The sequence below is a fragment of the Balaenoptera physalus genome, assembly GCF_965194825.1.
Source record: "Balaenoptera physalus genome assembly, chromosome: 9".
Taxonomy (NCBI): domain Eukaryota; kingdom Metazoa; phylum Chordata; class Mammalia; order Artiodactyla; family Balaenopteridae; genus Balaenoptera; species Balaenoptera physalus.
In genome coordinates, this window is record NC_138888.1 from 12,874,456 (window position 1) to 12,896,108 (window position 21,653).

Sequence of the window (21,653 nt, forward strand, 5' to 3'; positions counted from 1 at the left end):
AGATTATTGACCTAAGTTTGGAGAACATTTACTAGTCTGACCCCTCCAGACATTCTGAGCCAGTCTAACAGAAGTCAAGGGTCACTAACATTTACCTCAAATTCCTACCAACTCAACAATATTGAGATACTGATGCTTTAGAGCAGGGATTCTGGAACCCTCCCTTGAGCAAGCCAGATTTTTTTTAAAAACTATGATATGGCACAGAGAAAATAGATGCTGCTTTCTGGACAAGTCTCAACTTTCTAGTTGTAATTTCAGTCCTTTTCCCTTCCAGTGAGCTGAGGCTATTTCTGCATGACTAATTGCTGGGAAGCAGTCTAGCCTTGCTACTCAGAGTATGTCCACGGACCAGCACTTCTGACATCACTTAGGAGCTCGTTAAAAATTTAGAATCTCAGTGCCTGCCATCCCAGACTGAATGAATCAGAAACTATATTTTAACAAGATCCCTAGATGATTGTTTACTTATTAAAGTTGGAGAAGACTGGTCCAGAAGTGCATGGGCCTGCACAGTGTGGAATCAAACTTTTATTCCTAATTCTACACTGATTTACATTTTGGAAAGATCACTTACTGTTTTCCAAGAATCTCCACATTTTTTCTCATCTATAAAATAAAAATAGTTTTCATCTTCCTTGGCAAAGAACTTGTGAGGCGTGATGCCTTATGTGGTGAAGGAAATTAAAGTCCTGTTATTTTATGTAAGAAGACTAAAATATGCACTTGAGAGGAAGGATAACAGTTGCATTGGAAACACTTGATTGTCAGACAAAATTCTTTTATTTTGACACAGAAGACAAGGGAGATAGAAATAATTAACTTGGCTTCTGTTTCCAGTGGGAGAGAGACCAGTGGTCTTTTCTGCCAGTCTTTTTTTTTTTTGCTCTTTTTATAATCTGGTAAGATAAGGGAACAATCTAGTGTTTCCTAATATGATATTAGAATTTAGAAAAATATTTACATAAAAAAGGTGAAATGGAGATTTTTAAAATATTACTTTATTGAGAAGCTTTGAAAGGTACAGGGATAGCCCTGTAGGACTAGCCAGCCAGCGCTGGTCTTCCATACAACGACTAGGAAGGACTCTCACCCCAGCTTTGGGGTCAGGTGCAAGCTGTGTTTTCTTGTGTGCTTGTACCCTTTGGGTCCTTTTTTTGTCCTATGATCTTATTTGTCATCTGCTTCCATTATTACTGGATGTTCATTTTATTGTCCTGTGAAGACCTAGGCACCAGCCATTAGCAACAGTAAAACAGTATAAAATCCCCATTTCGTTCATGGATGAGGTTAGATCACAGGTCTTTCCCATGAGTATCTAGCAATATGTTGTATATCTCTCAGATTATGATACAGAAAAGGCAATCAAGGTATTTTCTTGACTCTAAAATCATCATTTATTATTTTCCCATCCTTACCTTTGTGAGTGATTCTGGAATCAGGTTATTAGAGGTCAGACACATGATCTTTTAGTCTCAGGTTTCCTCTGAGGAGAGGTGGAGAGCTGAGAGGTAAGAACATAATGGTAATTTGAATTCATTTTTCCCCATTTCTCCTACAGCTTTAACCTTATCTGAACATACTCACTCCTTACTATTATCTCCAATTTCTAAGTGAATCCCAATGAGAAAGTGTTTGTTTCTTTGAACATTGTTTGGTCATATTTTAGGTGAATTCTGTATTAACTTTTTATAATCCCAACAGGTCCACTTTACTGTGTATTTATTTTAAAGTTCCACTATTTCTTGGAAGATCAAGTTATACACACACACGCACATACACACTCACTCACACACATCCTCATGGCTAATGCCCCAAAGCTTAATTTAGGGACAGGAATATGTGTGTGGGAGGGAGATAATCTCTGATATTTTTAACTAAAAGGTAATATATATTGATATAAATATATTAAATAATAATAAACTTATCCAAAGAGGCGGTCCTCTTTATATTTCATTTAGGGAATGTACTTTATGCCATATTATTTCAAGATTCTAAAGTTTATTTTCATCTTTACTGATTTAATATTTGTTGAATTAGATATAGGATCTTAATATAATCATTTTACTCTGACATACTTACAAATTAATATGTTAGACAAAAGTATTTTTATTTTCTATCACAATCTTTAGTAGCACAACTGAGTAGCTTGGTGAACACAGAGAAAGTAAAGAAGTCATTCTGTTTATCTTCTTTGTTGTATACTTGTTTGGTTTGTTTCTTGAGGTTTGTTGAGTATATATTACTTTAAAAATACTGTGGTATTAAAAGCTATGTATTCAGGCTTTATTTGAAGTAAAGTCCCCACCTGCCTATCTGTAACAAAAGGATGTGTACAATTATTGTGTTCTTGTGGGACTGAAAACTCCCAGAGTCCTCAATGCTAATGTTCGTCTCTAAGAGTCAGATGTCTTTTCATCTAAATTTCTTAAGGCTTTCTAATGTCTCCAGCTTAACTCCAGGACTGTTGCCATGCTTAGTATTTCTCCTATGCAAGTGTCATCAGTTATCATGATAATCTTATAAAAGTCTAATTTTTAATAGCTTTATTGAGATATGCTTCTCATACCATAAAATCCACACATAAAAACATACAGTTCATTGGTTTTTAGTATATTCATAGAGTTGTGCAACTAACTCCACAGTCTAATCTGAGGACATTTCAGCACCACACACAGAAAAACCCCATACATATTAACAGTCATTCCGCATTCCTACTTGTTCCTTCCTCAGCCCCAGGCAACCACTAATCTACTTTCTGTCTCCATGGATTTGTTTATTCTGGACATTTCATTATAAATGGACCGTACAGTATGTGTCTTTTGTGACTGGCTTTTTTTACTTCAAAGAATTTTTCAAGGTTCATCCATGTTTTAGTATGTGTCAGTACTTCATTTCTTTTAATGACTAATACTCCATTGCATGCTTGTACCACAATCTGTCACCCCGCTCATCAGTTGATGAGCATTTAGGCTGTTCGCACCTTTTGTCTATACCATTCATGACGTTCATGCACAAGTTTTGTGTTAACATGTTTCTAATTTTCTTGAGTATATAACTAGAAATGGAATTGGTGGGTCATATGGTAACTTAAAATGCTACATTTAGCATTTTGAGGAACTACCAAACGCTTTCCTAAAGTGGTGGGTCCATTTTATATTCCCACCAGTAACTTTAAGGGTTCCAGTTTCTCCACGTCCTTGTCCACACTTCTTATTGTGCCTTTATTTTAGCCATCCTGGTGAGTGTGAAATAGTATCTCATTGTGGTTTTGATTTGCATTTCTCTAATGACTGATGATATTGAGCATCTTTTCACGTGCTTATTGACAAAAACCTACTTTTGATGTCTGCACAGACTGAGCCAAAAAGTCTAATTGTGTTCAAATGTAGTTTTGAATATTTTCTCCTTTTTTGATAATATTGTGCTAGTGAACAAAGAAGTTTACAGACCAGTACTTTAATTTAGTTGCAAAGTTAGCCCGACATCTTTGCTCTTCATTTTATGAAAGAGTATTGGGCACACCTGTGGACTTTCTGGTGGTAGAAGGGGGAAAACTATTGCCTAAAGACACTTAATCTTATAAGAGTAAACTGTAAAGTGAGTGAGTGTGCTTAATTTTGATGCCCCTAGACTACTATTGTATGCTTTTCTCTTTGGAGAGACCTTTTTTCCAGTTCTTCTAAGGCCGTACTTCCTATATGATCCTCTATCCAGCTTGTTCTCAGGACAGGAGCTAAAATGCATAGACACTAGGGAGTACATGGTAGAAAACAATCTTATTGTCTATCTTTCCCAACATTATTTTCAGACTGAAGTGAATAAAGGACTGAAGTCCTTAGTAAGAAATTAAAGCAGCATCAAGAGATGATTTTCTTTGAGTAACTTTCTATATCATTTGAGACTCTTTCTGCTGCATATGTTTGAAAACAACACTCAGAATATCTTAACAAAGACAATGTACTGGCTCCCATAAGCTAAGAGGGCACTAATGGTAGCACCAAAATCCATGTCTCAGTTGGATCCTATGGATTGGCTTCATTCTCATGATTCTTGGCATGATTTCTGGAATCTTCCAGGTTACATCATCACACCACTCAGTTTAGGAAAATAGAGAAATTGATTCCCTGATACCCCAAAGCAAAGTCTCAGAATTGAGTCTCTTTGGCCCCAGTGGGTCTGATCTGAGACACGTGCTCATCCCTGGATGAATGACTGAGGCTAGCATGATGGAACTGCCACTGGCTTAGCCCAGCACATGGGGCCCCCCCGGATCCTGGGTGGAGTCACTTTACTGGAAGCATTCGAGCTGAGGCTGGCAAGGTGTGGTTAACAAAGAGAATGGAGGTGTGTGGCATGAGGAGTTATTATTATCTGCTGAGAGCCACAGGCCACAGGTGGATTCCTTCGTTCAAAGAACAGTTCTAGGAAGGACATTAAAAAGTGATCTGGGACAATGGTTCTCAAGCTGTAGAGTGTGTACTGGTTTGTAAGGTTATCCTGTCCCACCACTGTATTTTAAAAGCAGAGAACCTGTTTGGTTTCACAGGTTTATAGGTGGAGAGGAACTTTGCCCCAGGATGAATCATTCCCTGAGGCCCACCAATCTCTGATTTAGATGATATTTGGGTGAGATTTGAGACTTAGAGTTGATGGTTGAATGGGTTAAGACTTTTTGGAGATGTTGGGATGAGTGAATGTATTTTGCATGTGAGAGGGACATGAATTTTGGGAGGTTAGAGGGTGTACTATTATGGGTTCAATTGTGTCCTTCCAAAGTTCCTGTGTTGAAGTTGTAACCACTGAGACCTCAGAATGTGACCTTATTAGGAAATGGTTATTTTTTGCAGGTGTAATTAGTTAAGAGGTCAATAGGGTGAGCCCCTAATCCAATATGACTGGTGTCTATAAAAGGGGGAAATTTGGACACAGAGACATGCACACCGTAAAACACCATGTGAAGATTAGAGTTATGCTGCCACAAGCCAAGGAACCACCAGAAGCTGGAAGAGAGGCCTGGAACAGATCCTGCCCTACAGCCTTCAAAGGGAACATGGCCCTGTTATGACAAAATACCACCAACTGAGCGGCTTAGACAATAAAAATTTATGTCTCACAGTTTTGGAGGCTGGAAGCCTAAGATCAAGGTATCAGGAGGCCCTTGTTTTAGGACCACCATGTCAAATGTTCTGTCCTTGATTAACTGGGTTTATTGTTATTTATTTATTTTAATAGAAGAGACAAAAGTGTCTGAAGATGATGAAATGGAGAAGCTCTACAAATCGTTAGAGCAAGCTAGTCTATCTCCTCTTGGGGACCGGCGACCTTCAACCAAAAAGGAGTTGAGAAAGTCCTTTGTCAAGCGGTGCAAAAATCCATCCATTAATGAGAAGCTCCACAAAATCCGAACTTTGAATAGCACATTAAAGGTAAGAAATTTCAGACTGTGGATGAACTCTGTGGATGTGGGGTGAGAAAATGCTGGTTCTGTAGAATGATTTATGCTAACCACATGTGTGGGTGGAGGGTAGGGAAAGGAAGTAAAAGCCAATACAGTCCGTATAGGGTGAGTTGACCGTTGACATTCTTAAAGCACTAGGAAATTCACGCAGTAGCACCCAATGCAGTTTTTTTTTTTTTTTTTTTTACAATAGGCCTTGATTTTTGCATTCACTCTGGAGTGAAATTTCAAATACTAAGCTCCTAGATGGTAAGGATCATGTGTAATTTGTTTTTGTACCCTTCTACCTGGAATAATAAATGTTGCTGAGAGCCTGAGATAGTCAACTGGTGAGAATACACAGTAAAATTTAATAAGATCTTGGGACTTTGCCTGATTCATTAAAGGGTGCCGTTCTTTTATACTATATCCAGAAGAAAATTTCTACATTTCAGATATAGCAGACTTAGGTGGTGCCAGGCTGCTGAGTCTGGAGCCAAGAACACCATGAGAGCTGGGCAGTGGGTAACAGACACTTCATGGTAGCAGACGAGCAGATGTTTTCATGATGAGAATAAGGGACAGGGCACAGGATGTACTGAAGCTATGTTCATGGCCTCCCATAACTAAAATGGTTCTTTATAACAAAAGCATCCTGCTTTCACATTAGATTATTGCACAAACAAGTGGAGGCCAGAATACTTTGTAAAACAGTCCTGAATTAGCAGAAGATTTATAGATTCTGAAAAGCCTTGGAGACCTGCAATTTAATTCTGTTTTGTACATGTCCTTTTGCATCATGAATTTGAATCCCTTTCCAGGAAGATATATCAAAAGGGCAAGGCTACAAAAGATAGTGGAGTGACTCTCAGTCAGATGTCCCAGTTAGAGTTAGTCAGTGGAAGACCTAAGCACCCTAAAAGCCTTGTAAAAATAAGGCTGAAAAATAAAAGGCAAAGGTGTATTTTATTTATACAAAGAAAACCCAAATGTAGAGGAAATTCCCTAGCATTTAATGATGAAAGACATCACTAGCACTCAGTTCAAAGTCAAATATGTTATATTCCATAGTATTTACAGAGTTGATAAATGTGTTTGGTCATCCACTGTAACATGCCATACTATGTTGGGATTTTACTGGCTTATTTGTGATAACTGATATGAGTGAATACATTTTTTATTGAACAAATACTTCTCGACTCTTACTATGTATGAGGCACTACTCTAGGACACTGGGACCACTGAGAACACCCCACTGGACAATGGAAACATAAAGGAAAACAATTACAATGAGATGTGATAAGTGCTATAGTTGATATCAGCTTTGGTAGCCCAGAGGAGGGAAACAGCTGCCTACCTGAGGCCATTAGGGACAATGCCATGGAGATGCTGAAACTGGCCCATCATAAGAGATGAAGAAAATCAGGAAGGGAAGGAAGTGCATTCAAGGAGGAGGAGCTGGCCTAGGCAGATGTATTTCAGTGGGTGAGATGTTGCAGCCCACATTGGGAGAAACAGGGAAGAGAGGCTAAGGAGAGCCTGGACAGTTCAGGCTACTTCTAGAAGGAGAAAGACGGTGCTCTCAGCTTTCCAAAGAGCAGCAAACTCAGGATTCTGGACCTTCACCGGACCATGGCCAGGGGCTTGGAAACCGGGAGCGCAGGTTTGTACAAAGAATTCAAAGGTTTTACCGACCCAGCTGGTTCTCTGTGACCTCTTGTTCTCCATGCACTATGGCCACAGACTTGATGAACTCAGCATCTTTTTCTTTTCTTCCCAGGTATTAGTTATCTATTGCTAGGCAACAAAATACCCACAAACTTAGCAGCTACAGGCAATAGACATTCATTATTTCACAGTTTCTGTGAGTCAGGCATTTGGGTGTGGCTTGGTTAGGTGCTTCTGCTTCAACGTTTCTTATAAGGCTGTAATCCAGGCATCAGCTGGGGCTGCATTCATTCCTCCACTGGGGGAGGGTGTGCTTCCAAGCTCTCTCACGTGGTTGTTGGCAGGATTCAGTTCCTCGCAGGTTGTTGGACTGAGGGTCTAAGTTGTTCACTGTCTGTTGGCTGGAGGCCATCCCCAGTTCCTTCCCATGTGAGTCTCTTCATAGGGCAGTTCCCAAAATAGAAGCTGGCTTCCTGCAGAGCAGTAAAGCTGTGAGAGTGAGCGAGCAGGGTGGGTTATACCCCAATCTCAGGAGTGACATCACATCGCATTTACAGTATTCTATTCATTAGAAGCAAGTCGCTAGGTCAGCCTTCCTACAGTCAAGGAGGGGAATTACAGAAGGGCATGAGTACCGGGGAGCAAGGAACATTGGAGCCATCTCAGGGGCTCTCTACCCCACCCAGCTGAAGAACTGCACTCTCTGAACATTTCTGGAAAGAAGACCTTTCCACAGATCTCTTACGCTGGGGCTGATGAAATGTACCCCATGTTATGTATTCCTGTGAACCTCCCAGGAGGTAGGAGGGCATGATGACGTGGAAATTGACCTTGTTGCAAAAAAGGAGAAAAGCGCATCAACCTATTCATTAGAGAAAGATTATTTGGTACATGCATGTTCATTCATGTCACAAAGCTATCAGAATTATCTTATTTTAACTGTCTTTAAAACTCAAAGCAGTCAGGTTAGTGGTTGCCTTTGAGGGGGAGGGGAGGATATGCACTGGGAGGGGCCACAAGTAAAGCTTTTGAGATGCCGGGTAAGAGTCTTTTTTGACTTTGATGGTGGTTACACAGATGTGTTCATTTTGTGATAATTTCATCAAGCACAAACCTTATATGCGCGTTTTTCTGTATGTGTGTTACGTTGCAATATAAATGTTTACTTAAAAAATACTTCAAAGCCGGAGTGTGGACAAGCAAAAAGAACAGTTTCATGCAGAAACAAGGAAACTGTTTTAATAATAATGTTTATATTAGTAATAGGCACATTCCAGAAATGCAGAAAAATCCTCTCACTGGGATTGTATTGGAACGAATGCTCTTCATGGAAATTCTTTTAGGAAGTTGAGCAAACTATCATGTCACACACTAAAGGCCTTTAGATTAGATCTTTAGGAGTTTCTGATAGCTCCACATCCCTGGACTTTTGGCTAAGCCTGTATTTATTTTTAAATGAATGATTAATGGAATGATTAATGGGTCCAACTGAAACTTTCTCCCAAGGTTACTCTTGCCTATGTCAAAAGAGGAACGAACACTTCTTTGCCCATCTGCTCTGGTAGAACACATTTCCAGTGCTTAGGTCTTAAGGCAAGCCATGTACTGAATATTTGGAGTGAAGAGTGAAAGTACCTTATTTTTCAGAACCCCTACCAGACCCTGCCTGCCTGCCAGAAAGCCAGGAGTATGTTGTAAACGTAGTTCAGAGCATTCAGGGCCTTTGCGTGATGCCCGTTGACCCTAGGGTGCCGAGTCAAGGAAGGAGCTCAGAGGGTTAAGTTGTTGCATTAATTTCCTTCCTCTCTATTCTTATCTACAGTTTTTTCTTTTATCCATAAAAGAACTAACACGGACTTGAGCTGAATGGTAAGAAATTTGAATTATTTAGAGCTAAAAACCATTTGAGAAGTGTTAGTTGAAGAGACCCTTTCCTAAAAGCTTTTATCCCCTTTAGAGTGGTGGTGAATTCATTTTTGCCTTAAAAAAATCAGTTTTCCAAATTTGGTTGATCTGCCAAGATCTTATTTAGTTTTTTTCAATAAAATATTAGGATCTCTCTCTGTACAGATGTCAAAATTTCTTAAGAACAAAGTAACACTCCTTAAGTAACTTCATATGAATAGCACTATGCTAATATTAGAGAATGAAAACTTTTTTTTTTTTTTTGGAAAAGATTGTTTTTGGAAGTAGAGATGTGGAGAACTCAGAGAGAAGAAAGGAGACTGTCTTGGTCCTGGTTGACTTTCTACCAGCAATCCTTCCTAGTTACCCACTTATTAACTAACCTTTCTTCCCTCCGCTTCTGGGTCTTGGCCAACCTGCTTCATATCCCTCTTTGGTTACTTTCCTACTGCACAATTTTCTCTCCTTCCTGAAACCCAAATATATCTTTTGATCTCCATTTATCACCACACCCTTGCTCTCTTGCTTTAAAATTATAAATCTCACCACTCAGATTACTATATGTGTGGTACTTTTCCCTCGAAATCCATATTATTCTGACATTTAGAAATAGGAAAAGAAGAAAACAAGAAAATGTAATAAAACACCCCAAATAAAATGTAAGTTAAAGCTAATTGTAGAGTACAGAAAATACATTTGTGTGCCACTAATATTTGGGATCGTGCATGAGCAGACACCTCATTTGGATAAAATAAATGCTGCCAATTCTTAGAATCCCTAAAGCTATATGCAAATGTGTGGATATATCTATATCTATATCTATGTCTATGTCTATGCCTGTATCTACCTATATATCTGTAATATATATCTATATAACATATATATTATGTAGATATAATACAGATATATTCAATAATACATATATCATATATATAATTTTATACATATATATTTTTTGTTTGTTTGTTTGTTTATGGAGAGGATTTCCTCAGACTCTAAATAGGGTTCATGATGCAAAAGAGGTTAAAAGGCAAACGGGTGACTAGTTCTTTCATTCATTTCTTATTTGATATATTCATGTTTTTCAACAGGTATTTAGTGAAAGTCTACTATGTGTCAGTCATTCTTTCAGACACCTGGCTATATACCAGACAAAAGTGCTTGACCTCATGAAGCTTACATTTAGGTGGAGAAAAAAATAAACCAAATAAATATGTTAAATTTGTAGTGTGCTAAGTGATGATACGTTTGGTAGCAAGTAGAAGAGAAGGGGAATAAGGAATGTTGAGGGACTGATTTGTACCTAGGATAAGCATGAGAAGCCTCTTTAAAAGATAGAATTTGAGTAAAATCTGAAAAAGGAAAGGGAGTGAGCCTTCATTCTACCTGAGGCAGAATGTTTCGAGTAACAGGGACAAAAACGCACAGTCCTTGGGATGGGGGTGTGCCTCGTCCATTTAAGGATGGGTAAGGAGGTCAGTGTGGCTGGAATGGGGTGGGGAGGCAAGATGGGGAGCAGAGCCATGGGTCTGAGGGGCAGCAGGGGATCATAGCCTGTAATGCCTCACTGACATTGCAAACACCTTGGCTTCAGCTCAGAGTGAGATAGGAAGCCTTTGGAAAGTTCTCAACAGAGCTGTGCCATGGCTTTACATATTTTGAAGGTAGAACCATCTGAATTTTCTGGTACGTTGGGAGTAAGAGAAGGAGTCAAGGCCAACTCCAGTGTCTGGCCTGAGCAACTGGCAAGATGGAGTTGCTATGAGGTGCTTTGAGGATGACTACGGTAGGAGCAGGTTTCAGTACGTATTGGGAGTAGGTGGGGGTATTGAGAATAACAGGAAGTAAGTTTTGGATATGTTATATTGGAGATGCCCAAGTGGAGCTGCTGAAGAGATAAACAAGTATGGAGTTCAGGGCGGTGGTAAGGCTGGCAAGATGAATTTGGGACCTTCAGTGTGTAGGGAGAGGGGAAGAGAGTATGTGAAATTTCCAAGAGCATGAATGTAAATAAAACAGAGAATAGGCTAAATCTGGAGCTCTGGGGCATACCAGTGTTAAGAGATTGGGTGGAACCAGCAAAGGAGGCTGAGAATAAGCGGTCACTCTGGGATGAGAAAAATCAGGAGAATGTGTCACAGAAGCAGCAGGATGAAGGTGTTCAAGAAGGAGTAGTCAACAGTTTTAGATGCTGTTGATAAGTATAAGTTGAAGATGAATAATTGATCCTTGGACTTAGCAGCATGGTGGTCATACATGGCCCTAACAAGAGCAGTTTTGGTGGAAGGATGGGGGCAGAAGCCTGATGGGAGAGGGTCTGTGAAAGAACGGGCACAAGGACGTTGGAGGCAGAGAAGAGCTGAACGTTAGCAGGAATAGGGAAGTGGGCTCAAGGGAGGGCTTTTAAGATGGGAGAAATTAGAGCATGCTTGTACGCCCATGAGAATGATCACATGGAGACAGGAAATTGACAAGTCACAGGAAAGAGGGGAGAATTGCTGAAGTGAATTTCTTGAATGTGAGAGAGGAAGCACTTGCACAAGTAGAGAGATCGGTCTTTGCTAGGAGCACAGATATTTCACCCAAATGAACAGGAAGGAAGGCAGCTTATATTTGTGCTGATGTACGTAGAAGGTGCTAGGAGCTTGGGAGAACTACTCTTCTGATTGCTTCCATTTCCTCTAAAAAATAAAGAGCAGGGTCATCAGCTACAAGGGAGGATTGGGGAGGAGATTTGAGTAGAAATGAGAAGTTTTGAAATAGCCATTTGGGAGAGGGGGAGAGAAAAGGGATAAGAAAACACAATTATTGAATAGTAGTGAAAGTCCATTTAATGGCACTGGTCATGAATTTGAACTTTGACCAGTGAGCACAGTTGTGAATATTTAGCACATGCTGACCTGGATCTAGGCAGAGAGATTAGTTCAGTCATGAATAGGCATTTAACGTCTACCTGTCATTCATCACTGTGTTAGGTACAGGGAATACAGGAATGAATAAAATATGTTCCCTGTCACCTTCCTTAAGAAGCTTTAGAATAGGTGATGTGACAGAGCCATGAACATCTAAGCGTAACATGGTAAGTTCTAAGAGGGCTGGATCCCAGCATTGGAAGGCATGTGAACATACAAAAAGCTTCTCAGTTCAGTCTGGGGGTTCAGAGGTTTTTTTGGAGAGCATGATGCCTGAAGTGAGTATACCTTTATGAGTTGTAGTAAAATCCAGTAAAAAAAAAAACTGGGAAATGTTCCATGTGAAGGTCCCTCAAGGAATTAGGGTCCACCAGGTGAAGGAAGGTGAGGAAGGTCCTCTGTGTGGCACATCCTGGGGGTATGAAGTAGCACCGTGTCGGGGAGAAAATCCACATCAACGCTCTTAGAGGAAAGGAAGAAGGAAGTGGAAGATCAACAGATGGGCTCATGTCCACGGAACCTTGGGCATGAAGGGGAACCATTAAGAAGACTTGGAATTTTAGGGGGACCCCCTTGCACTGTCAGGCAGAGGGTGGATACAGAGTGGGGACTGGAGGCAGGAACCTCGCTTGGGAGGCTGTAGCAGCAGATCAAGTGTGATATATTGGACTTTATATCCGAAAGTGGGATTATGCTCACAGGGATGAAGGGAACAGGAATAGATCTGAGATAAATGTGTCAGGTTGAGAGATCTTTTTTGGAATGTGGCGGCTGATATGTCTTATGTTTCACTCCATTCCTTGACTACAGAAAAACCCCTAACCTGAGACAGACATTTTGGAAATGTGTCATTGGTTACAGAGGAGGCAGGTGAAATAATATGAATAGATTGTCTACTAGCATCGTTGAAATATGCACTATTTGGATAGAAGTTTAATAGTCTTTTCTTTGAATAAAATGATAGCCTACATATTTATTCTGTATATATTAAATAAATGTGTGAAATTTATTAAAACTTGGTAGAATTTAATAAAAAATAAAAAGATATATATTTTTTAAAAATAAATTTATTTATTTTTGGCTGCATCGGGTCTTCATTGCTGTGCATGGGCTTTCTCTAGTTGTGGCGAGCGGGGACTACTCTTTGTTGCAGTGCACGGGCTTCTCATTGCGGTGGCTTCTCTTGTTGCAGAGCACGGGCTCTAGGTGCACGGGCTTCAGTAGTTGTGGCCCACGGGCTCAGTAGTTGTGGCTCGCGGGCTCTAAAGTGCAGGCTCAGTAGCTGTGGTGCATGGGCTTAGTTGCTCCTTGGCATGTGGGATCTTCCCGGACCAGGGCTCGAACCCGTGTCCCCTGCATTGGCAGGTGGATTCTTAACCATTGCGCCACCAGGGAAGTCCCTAAAAAGATATGTATATATATATATTTTTTTATTATGTAAAGGTAGAATTTATTGGGATCAAGGCATAAGGAATAGGATTATCCCAATATAATGAGCTCCCTGATAAAGGGATTTTCTTAAGGAAAAAGGGTAAGATATATGCAAAGCATAAGGCAACTAATGAGTTATTAAGTGGGCTATTTCAGTGTTGGGGCCAGATCCAATACATATCTCTATCTCTATCTATCTATCTCTAAAAAGATATATTTTTGTACTGACTTATGTCTTAGGAAAAGTACTATGTCCCAACTTAACTTAGTGAAGTTTGGATGGTTAACAGCATGATTATACAATTATCCATTCCAGGAGGAATAAAGCTCACACCGAGATAGAAATATGACTGTAGTGTGGAATAGTGGATTGATCAGGGAAGAGCGACATAGGAGACCTTGGTTATATGCCTAGTTCTTCCCCTAAGTCTTGGGTGGGATGCTTACCTTCTTTGTGGTCAGCCTATGTAAATGGGTGTCTTGCCATATCTCTTAGGGTTGTTGTAGGGACTTGAATATTAATATGTAAAAACACTTTGATAATTTTACGGTCAAGGTATATGTGCGTTTATTTGTAAAAGGGCTGAAGGTGGTTTATTGAAATTAAGATAGTCACCACGTCTCACCCTCTCTCTTTTTTTTTTTCTACTTGGACAGTGTAAAGAACATGACCTGGCCATGATTAACCAGCTGCTGGATGATCCGAAGCTGACAGCCAGGAAGTACAGGGAGTGGAAGGTCGTGAACACCCTGCTCATCCAGGATATCTACCAGCAGCATCAGCAGCAGAGGACCCCTTCGTCTACCCCCGAAGGCTCCCTCCAGGGACTCGAGAAACCACCTTCCTCTGCCTGCATTGAAAATTCTATTTGAGAACAAGCCACGATGCTCTCCCCCTCTATCTTACCCCAAGCAACTCTTCAAGATGTTGTAGTAGCTTAACATTTTTCCTTATAAAGGAAAACTGAGAGCCATTTCCTGGAAGCACCAGCTCCTCCTCTAGGGATGCAACTGGGGTGAAGACAAACACTGACGCTGCATCACCAGTTTCAGTGCTTCCACCCCAGCTGAGGGGATGGAGTCCAGCTGAGCAAATGGTCTGTGTTCATTCTGGGAGCCCCCGGCCATGCTAAGTTCTAGGTGGGATGTGAGACCTGTCACCTCTGTTGTTCTCAAGAGAATGACAACATTCCATGGACAAAAGATCACTTTTTACCAGGGATACTTATTCATAGAAATACTCTGTTTTCCAAAAGAAGAATGTATGTCTTCCATCTGGTTGGGTAGCTGAGTTCCCCAAGTCATCTTTTGAGTGGAGGAATGCTATCTATAGCAGTAACCGGAGCAGGACAGATGTGGTATTGTGGAACCCAAATCCCTTGCCTTTGGTCCAGAATGGTGGTGCCTTTTCCACGTGTTGAGAAATACTTCATAGCAAATGGTGTACGGGAGCGCCCAAGGAGGAGGCGTGTCCTATATTCCACTCACTCAAAGGACAGCTTAATATTTTCAGACTTTATCCCGTTTGGGTAAGGGATCTGATTAATGTTTCCTTTCCACAGAACAGCTAAAGAAAACTCTATTACACTGGGACACCTCTATTCCCTCCGAGCTTTTCTAAACCACTGTAGGACATAGTAATATGTCCAGCGAGGAATGTTTACTGCCTTTGTCCTTGGGTGTGGTAGCTATGCACAGTATAAATGTACAACCAGGGACTTCCCTGGCGGTCCAGTGGTTAGGACTCCACGGTCTCACTGCCGAGGGGCTGGGTTCAATTCCTGGTTGGGGAACTAAGATCCCCCAGGCAGCGCGGCACGGCCTAAAATAAATAAATAAATAAGTAAATAAATTAAAAAAAAAATAAATGTACATCCAGATTCCCCAGGATCAATATTGACAAGATGATTCTGGTGTCTGAATTGTTTTAATATCTTTAGTATCTAAAAAAAAAACAACCCAACAGAAACAACAAAAGAGTTAAAACATGACTGTTTTATTTTTGTATGTTTATGTGTCACTTTGTGTCCTATGTGAATAGCTAAATATAATATGTTTGTTATTTAAGAATATTTATAGAAGTTCAAATTACTAGTGTCTTAAAAGATGATATACTATTATATGTTTTGTTCAGTATATATTTCAAAGTATATACTTTTTGCTTGAGAAAAATAGGAATACGATTGATTCATTGGAGTTATTATGTTGCACTATAATGTCTGAGGAATGCTCAGGAAATCTTGTGGGATAAATGTAGGGCATGCATTAATAATCTTTATTTTCTGGCTTTTCTCTCTGCTTCTCTCTCTCTTTTTTCTCTCTCTCTCCAGAATGCTTAGATTTCTATCTGTTGTAAACCATTCTCCTAACCAGAAAAGGACTTTCCTCTTACGTTATCCCTTCTAGTAAATATACTTTAAGTTTTATGCCATTTATGCCTACATATCCTAAACCAGATGAAGCACAATTAATGCAGTTTTTTGACGGAAGACCAATAGAAATTTTGGGGTTTACCATTTAAGAGAACTCATTTTATTAGAGAAACAATAGGAAAGTTTTCACCCACTAATCACCATGAATACTTCTCACCATAAGAATAACCACAACCCATCAAAGACCCATTTTGGCCTAACCCCTAGCAAATTGTCAACACAACATGTTGGCTTTATAGTGTCAAAGTATGTGGCTTGACATTCAAATGGAAATAACCCACTGAATTTTATCTTCGAACTAAATGGAAATAGTTGTTGAAATTTTCCCTAAGCTTTACTAAGAAGTCTTAATACTTTGTAAACAAAAAACAACCTTAGCATTAAGAAAAAAAACAAAACAAAACCAGGAAGCAAGTTGTAATACTAGAAGCTTCTGAAAGGCCATGCTAGTCAGTTTGGCCCAGTAAACATTTAGGTGCTGCTGCAACAGGTGGAGCGAGCTGGGCAGGGCTTAGACCCTGCAGAAGAGGGGACCCGGCCCTCTGTGAGTTTACTGTTGGCACAGAGAGAAGCAAACATTTAGGTCCTCAGATTGGACCCTGAAGTTTCTGGTTTGAAGGCCAGTACTTTAATCTGTTTACTCTAGAAATCAGCATTGATTCTTTCTGTAATTAGCAGCATCTAATTCTTCCCGTAATTAGGTGGACTGTTTAGGATTCACAAAGTAACCAAAGCGGTGAGAAAAGGAGAAATAATCACGGAGGAAAGGATGGTATAATAAGGCATTCTTCTACCTTTTTCTCTTTGGTTTCCATCACCAACCTATAAACGTTAAACCAGCTTTTCCTAAAGTGAAGTGCTTCGAAAGCTTTTGGCCAGGGCTTGCAAATATATTCTAACGCTGTACTTTGACTTTTCATGAAGACATATTTAACTGACCTTTTTAAGTCCATTGGTACCACTCCAACTTAAAGGCACAACAGATCCGTGAGATTACTCAATCCAGCTTTTCAGTTACTTTTCAAAGTCAAGTTCGTCGAGATGTTTTTGCTTTTTTAGAACAGTTACTATGCAGAACCTCCCAAATGAAAGTTAAACTGAGATGCACGATTTCGCACCCGGCTCTTCTAGACCAAACTCACCTGCTCGCTTGTGACTTCCCTTCTGAGGATGCTTTCACTCTGTGTTACGTTGTGCTGGGAAGTAGGGGCGCTGCTGCTGTGAGTTCCCACTTTCAGCTCTGACCGCTGAGGAGGGCTGAGGGGAGAGAGGGCAGTGGGAGGAAGAGGGGGTGACGTTCTTCAGAAGTAACGTCAGCAAGTCTCTCTTGGCCTCAAGCCATTTTTCTGGTCCGAAGGATACTGAGACAAGTGGATTATTTCTGGTTTATTCCTGGGGATCGGACCATCTCTGAAATGGATTTGGGGCCCTTTCATGGGCTCTAAGAGGCCACTCCTAAACCCACCGCTGTTGTCACGGGGGCCGAGGGCTGCAGAATGGCACACGACCATGGCCACTCAGGAAGGGGAGAATCTCCGAGCATAACCGAGTCCAAAACTGCGGCACCTGCCATGATTAGGATCCGGATTGGACTCCTCTTTGGGGTTGTGGTTGAGGGACTGCTTCCCTCCGTTGGTGACCTGTAGACCCAAACTGGTGCCTGAGGTGATGGTCTCAATGGCTGGACCATTGCAGTACCTCTTGCTGAGTCGCGTCCCGCGCTTGAAGGGTATCTATTGCTTTTAATACTTCTTAGTTGTGCCACAACCTCAGCATAACATCCAAGTCCCAGGAAGACTCTAAAGCACACTGTTATGAAGATTCCAGGAAGCAAGACTGAGAAAGAGATTGTGCTGGAGTCAGATTTCACGGTGATGGTGAAACGATGATGCCTTGGGTTTAAGTAGCACTTCGTAGTTTGCAAATGGGGGTGTTTCAGGCTCCCCCTCCCTCTCCCCAGGGGTCTCTGTAATACTGGGGACGGCTGTGGATTACCATTACTCCTCGTGACCAAGGGGTGAGGTGCCTTGCGGAGAGCCCCACGTGGTACGGCCAGGACGTGAGTTTGAGTCTCCCTCCTCCCTCTGCCTCTGCCTTGTGCAGTGGCTGCAGGGACCCAGCAGCTGGCCTTGGACTGCACATGCCATCGCGCTGCAATGGGCACAGGGCCGTGGTGGCTTTTGCGAGGTCATCCGCTGGAAACCCAAGGGCCCCTTTTCCTTGAGTTCAGTCTCTTCCTCATGGCCTGAAAGGTACTGTCCCTCCTGCAGTGACCTGCTGCTGGGCTGGCTGTGGATTGGGGTGCAATTTATCACTCTGCTTCCTTTCCTTCCTTCTGTAAGGTACACTGCTTGTTAGGAGCTGTGAGATCCTTGGATGAAAGGGATCCATGTATTTTGTTTTCCTTTTAAAACGTGTCAGGAGATGCCAGAGACGGAGCTTAGTGATTAATTAAGGGTTAGGACCTTAACTTTCCTCTCCATTCCTTTTCATGTAATTATGCTAATTTCCTCAGATAGCCTCTAAATCACAAACAATATCATAGAGACGAACCAGATACTTTTAAGTCTTTTGAAGAGGTGCTATACCCATTCCAGCCATATTTAAATTCATGGACACGTACCTCTTTGTACGATACGCTGATTGGAAGATAATATTTTGATGAGGCCACACAGAAGCTTGAGTGAGTAATTTAGGTACAGAAGGTGCCCATCCAACAGTCACTTTATGTTGCAAAGCTGCCGTGTCAAATGAAGTTTTAGGATGCCTCTCTTCTTCGTCTAATAGAATTTGATATTTGATTGGGGTTTTCCAATTTATTTCACCTTTCAATTTTTTTTTGTACACTTATGAGAGGAATGGAGTCCTAGAAATGTGAGGTAACTGTCCTGCCTGTGGTTTTGTAATATGTCACTAAAAATGGAAGCCCCTGAAACTAGATTTTAACCACTCATAGGAAATGGACTGGGGATGGGCAATCCTTCCACCCAGCCCTGAGAGCTGCTCGTCTCAGCGAACAAGATAACAAACAGCTACATGTTTCTCTATGTTGTGAGACAGGAAGTGGTGCTCTTGCCTCCTCTGCACATCTTTATTCTTCCTCACGTCACCACAGACTACAGAGAAAACGAAGAAGAAAAAATAGATTCGGTATTTAAAAAAATAGTTCTATTTCTCCTGCTGTGAGAAGACTTCACTGCCCTGTTTTGCTATTTCTTTGAGTCCAAAGGGGAAGCATGCCCCAGGGAGACGTCCAGCATCTCTTAATAAAGCCCAGGATTTTAAACCACCATTTTAATGTCCTTGCATGATGGAGATGTGACTTTTTGCACTGCATGGTGTTTGGGGGCAAGATGTTAATGTAGAAATGATACATTCAATCTCATCGTGCTTTTGTTCTCTGTCTTCTACCCTCTTTGACCGAACTGAAAAAAGAGGCATGACTCATTTCTCCTGCTTTATGTGTTTGAGGATGACTTGTAAGATAAAAATAAAAACAGGAGAAAATAGATCTAGTAAAATGACATGGAAAACATTGGAAATGTCCCACTGGTGTTCGTTTTCTGCCCTGCAACATTGCTTCCTCAAAATAAAAACTCCTTGGGAAGTGTGGAATGGCTGGGCTTTTATCGTCTACAAAAGGTTATAGCGCCCTCTGGTGGCAGCCGCAAAATAATTGATTCGAGACGATCGATGTTTTTATTATTAAATGAAAGATTTAATTATGTTGAGAAATCTAATGTGGCCTCCTCCAATGGTCTTCAGCTTACAGGTTTCTTCGTACCGAGATATTTATATTTTTCACAATTGTCGGTGCACACAATTTGACTCATTATTAGGCACCCACATTTTGTTTAGAGAATCTTAAAAATTTGAAGATTATAAAAGTTACAACCGGAAACACGTAAGTTCCTTAAAATTCATAAGCTATCTCTGTGAAAAAGGAACAAAGAAAATATTGAAGTGGCATAATAAATTGCCTTTATTCTGGATCCACTGATGAGAGGAAGTTAGCCTGCACTGAACTTGATTCGCACCTCCTTGTTTGCTGTCTACACAAAGTGTTATTTTTTTTCCTGTCTCTCTCCAAATTTTCACTTTACATGCTGAGGCCCATCCTCTTTTCCCTCCATCTGCCACCACCAAATCTGTCTAGGCTCCCACACGGAAGCAGTAAAAATTATTCTAGACCAAAGAGATTAGCAAAAGGCATTGATACAGTATGTTCTTGATTTCTAGAACAATCTTGCATTAGTTTCCCATTGCTGCTGTACCAAATCATCACAAATGCAGTAGCTTAAAAATTGTGTTTTCTTCCAGTTGTGGATTCAGAAGTCTGACACCGGTTTCCTTGAGCTAAAGTCAAGGTGTGGTCAGAACTGTGTTCCTTGGGGAACCTCCAAGGAAGAATGCATTTCCTTGCCCTCTCCAGGTCACCCACATTCTTTGCCTCCTCTTCCATCTTCAAAGGCAGCAAGGTATCTCTCTATACCTTTTCTCTCTAGTCACACCTTCCCCAGACTGACTCTTTTTGTTTTTTTTTTTTTAACATCTTTTTTGGAGTATAATTGCTTTACAATGGTGTGTTAGTTTCTGCTTTATAGCAAAGTGAATCAGTTATGCATATACATATGTTCCCATATCTCTTCCCTCTTGCATCTCCCTCCCTCCCACCCTCCCTATCCCACCCCTCTAGGTGGTCACAAAGCACCGAGCTGATCTCCCTGTGCTATGCGGCTGCTTCCCACTAGCTATCTATTTTACATTTGGTAGTGTATATATCAGACTGACTCTTTTAAGGACCCTATGATTACATTGGGCCCACCTGGATAATGCAGGCGACCTTCTCTGTTTTAGCAACCTGAATACAACCTGCAACCTTAATTCCCCTTTGTAACATAGACTCAGGTCCAGTGATTCATGGTCATCATTCTGCCGACTGTAAACCTCCATTTCAAATATCCTGCTTAGTCCCCCTGAACCATCAATTTCTTCCAGAAATTCCAGGATGTCTAAATGTTCATGACAAGCATGAAATCCTTTGTCATACCATGTGGCTTGAATTTGATTTCATCAAAGTATGTTCACCACAGGAAAAGTAATTCCATCTTTACGAGGAGAAAGGGGAAAAAATTTCTAGTTTTTAAAGTCACACATACACAGGTTTGACAGGTACAGTAGTTTCATAATCAGATTAAGTTTTAATAATACCTGCATTTAAAGACAAAGGATTAGAATGTCACTTTTGAGAATTGAGTATCATGACGCAGAGGATAATTTAGGCCTCACAGTCTTAGGTTTATGAGCTGCTCTGTGCCATGTCAGACTGACTGAGGGCTCTGGCCGAGTCCCAGCTTCCTCTCCCATGAAAGAGTCGCAGAGACTCTTGTGAGAGCGTTATAATGTTCAAATGTACTGATAGGCATAGAATTTTGATAGGTCCTGGTCCTCATAAATCACAATCCGAGTATTATATTTGCCTTTTCTCTTAAAAAACCCAAACAAGCCTATCTTTACAGGTAATTCCTTGATGCTGCTCTGCTTGTTTATCCAGTCTTGTGGTTTAGGAAGTCATAAGCACTCTGCCTACACCGAAGTCTCTGCTGAGTGTGTGTTGGCAGTTCTGTCCAGAGCAGGTGGTGTGGGGAAGGGACAAAACTCCCAGGCAAACAGGGGGCCTGGGTATTCTGCCAGTTACTCTCCTAGCACAAAGGTTATGGTCGAGGACACCGTGGATGCCCGCCCCGACCCCCTCACTTGGCCAGAGCTTTCACGCCTCAGGATTTGCACTTAACAGCATCCCCCTTTTCCAGAAAACTGTCCTCAGCTAAATGACAGCCACTCAGGCCAGGACGCTATGCTCCT

General features: G+C 41.0%; 1 protein-coding gene across 2 annotated transcripts in view; it reads left to right on the forward strand.

The window, feature by feature from the left end:
- The window catches only part of IPCEF1 (interaction protein for cytohesin exchange factors 1), a 213,022-nt gene extending 193,619 nt beyond the window's left edge, over window positions 1-19,403 (forward strand). For both annotated transcript variants that reach the window (XM_082474729.1, XM_082474728.1), the window contains exons 12-13: window positions 5,236-5,429; window positions 14,014-19,403. In XM_082474729.1, the coding sequence (XP_082330855.1) occupies window positions 5,236-5,429; window positions 14,014-14,229 (410 nt within the window). In that variant the 3' untranslated portion in view covers window positions 14,230-19,403. The remainder of the gene's footprint in view (window positions 1-5,235; window positions 5,430-14,013) is intronic.
- Window positions 19,404-21,653: the final 2,250 nt, after the last annotated feature.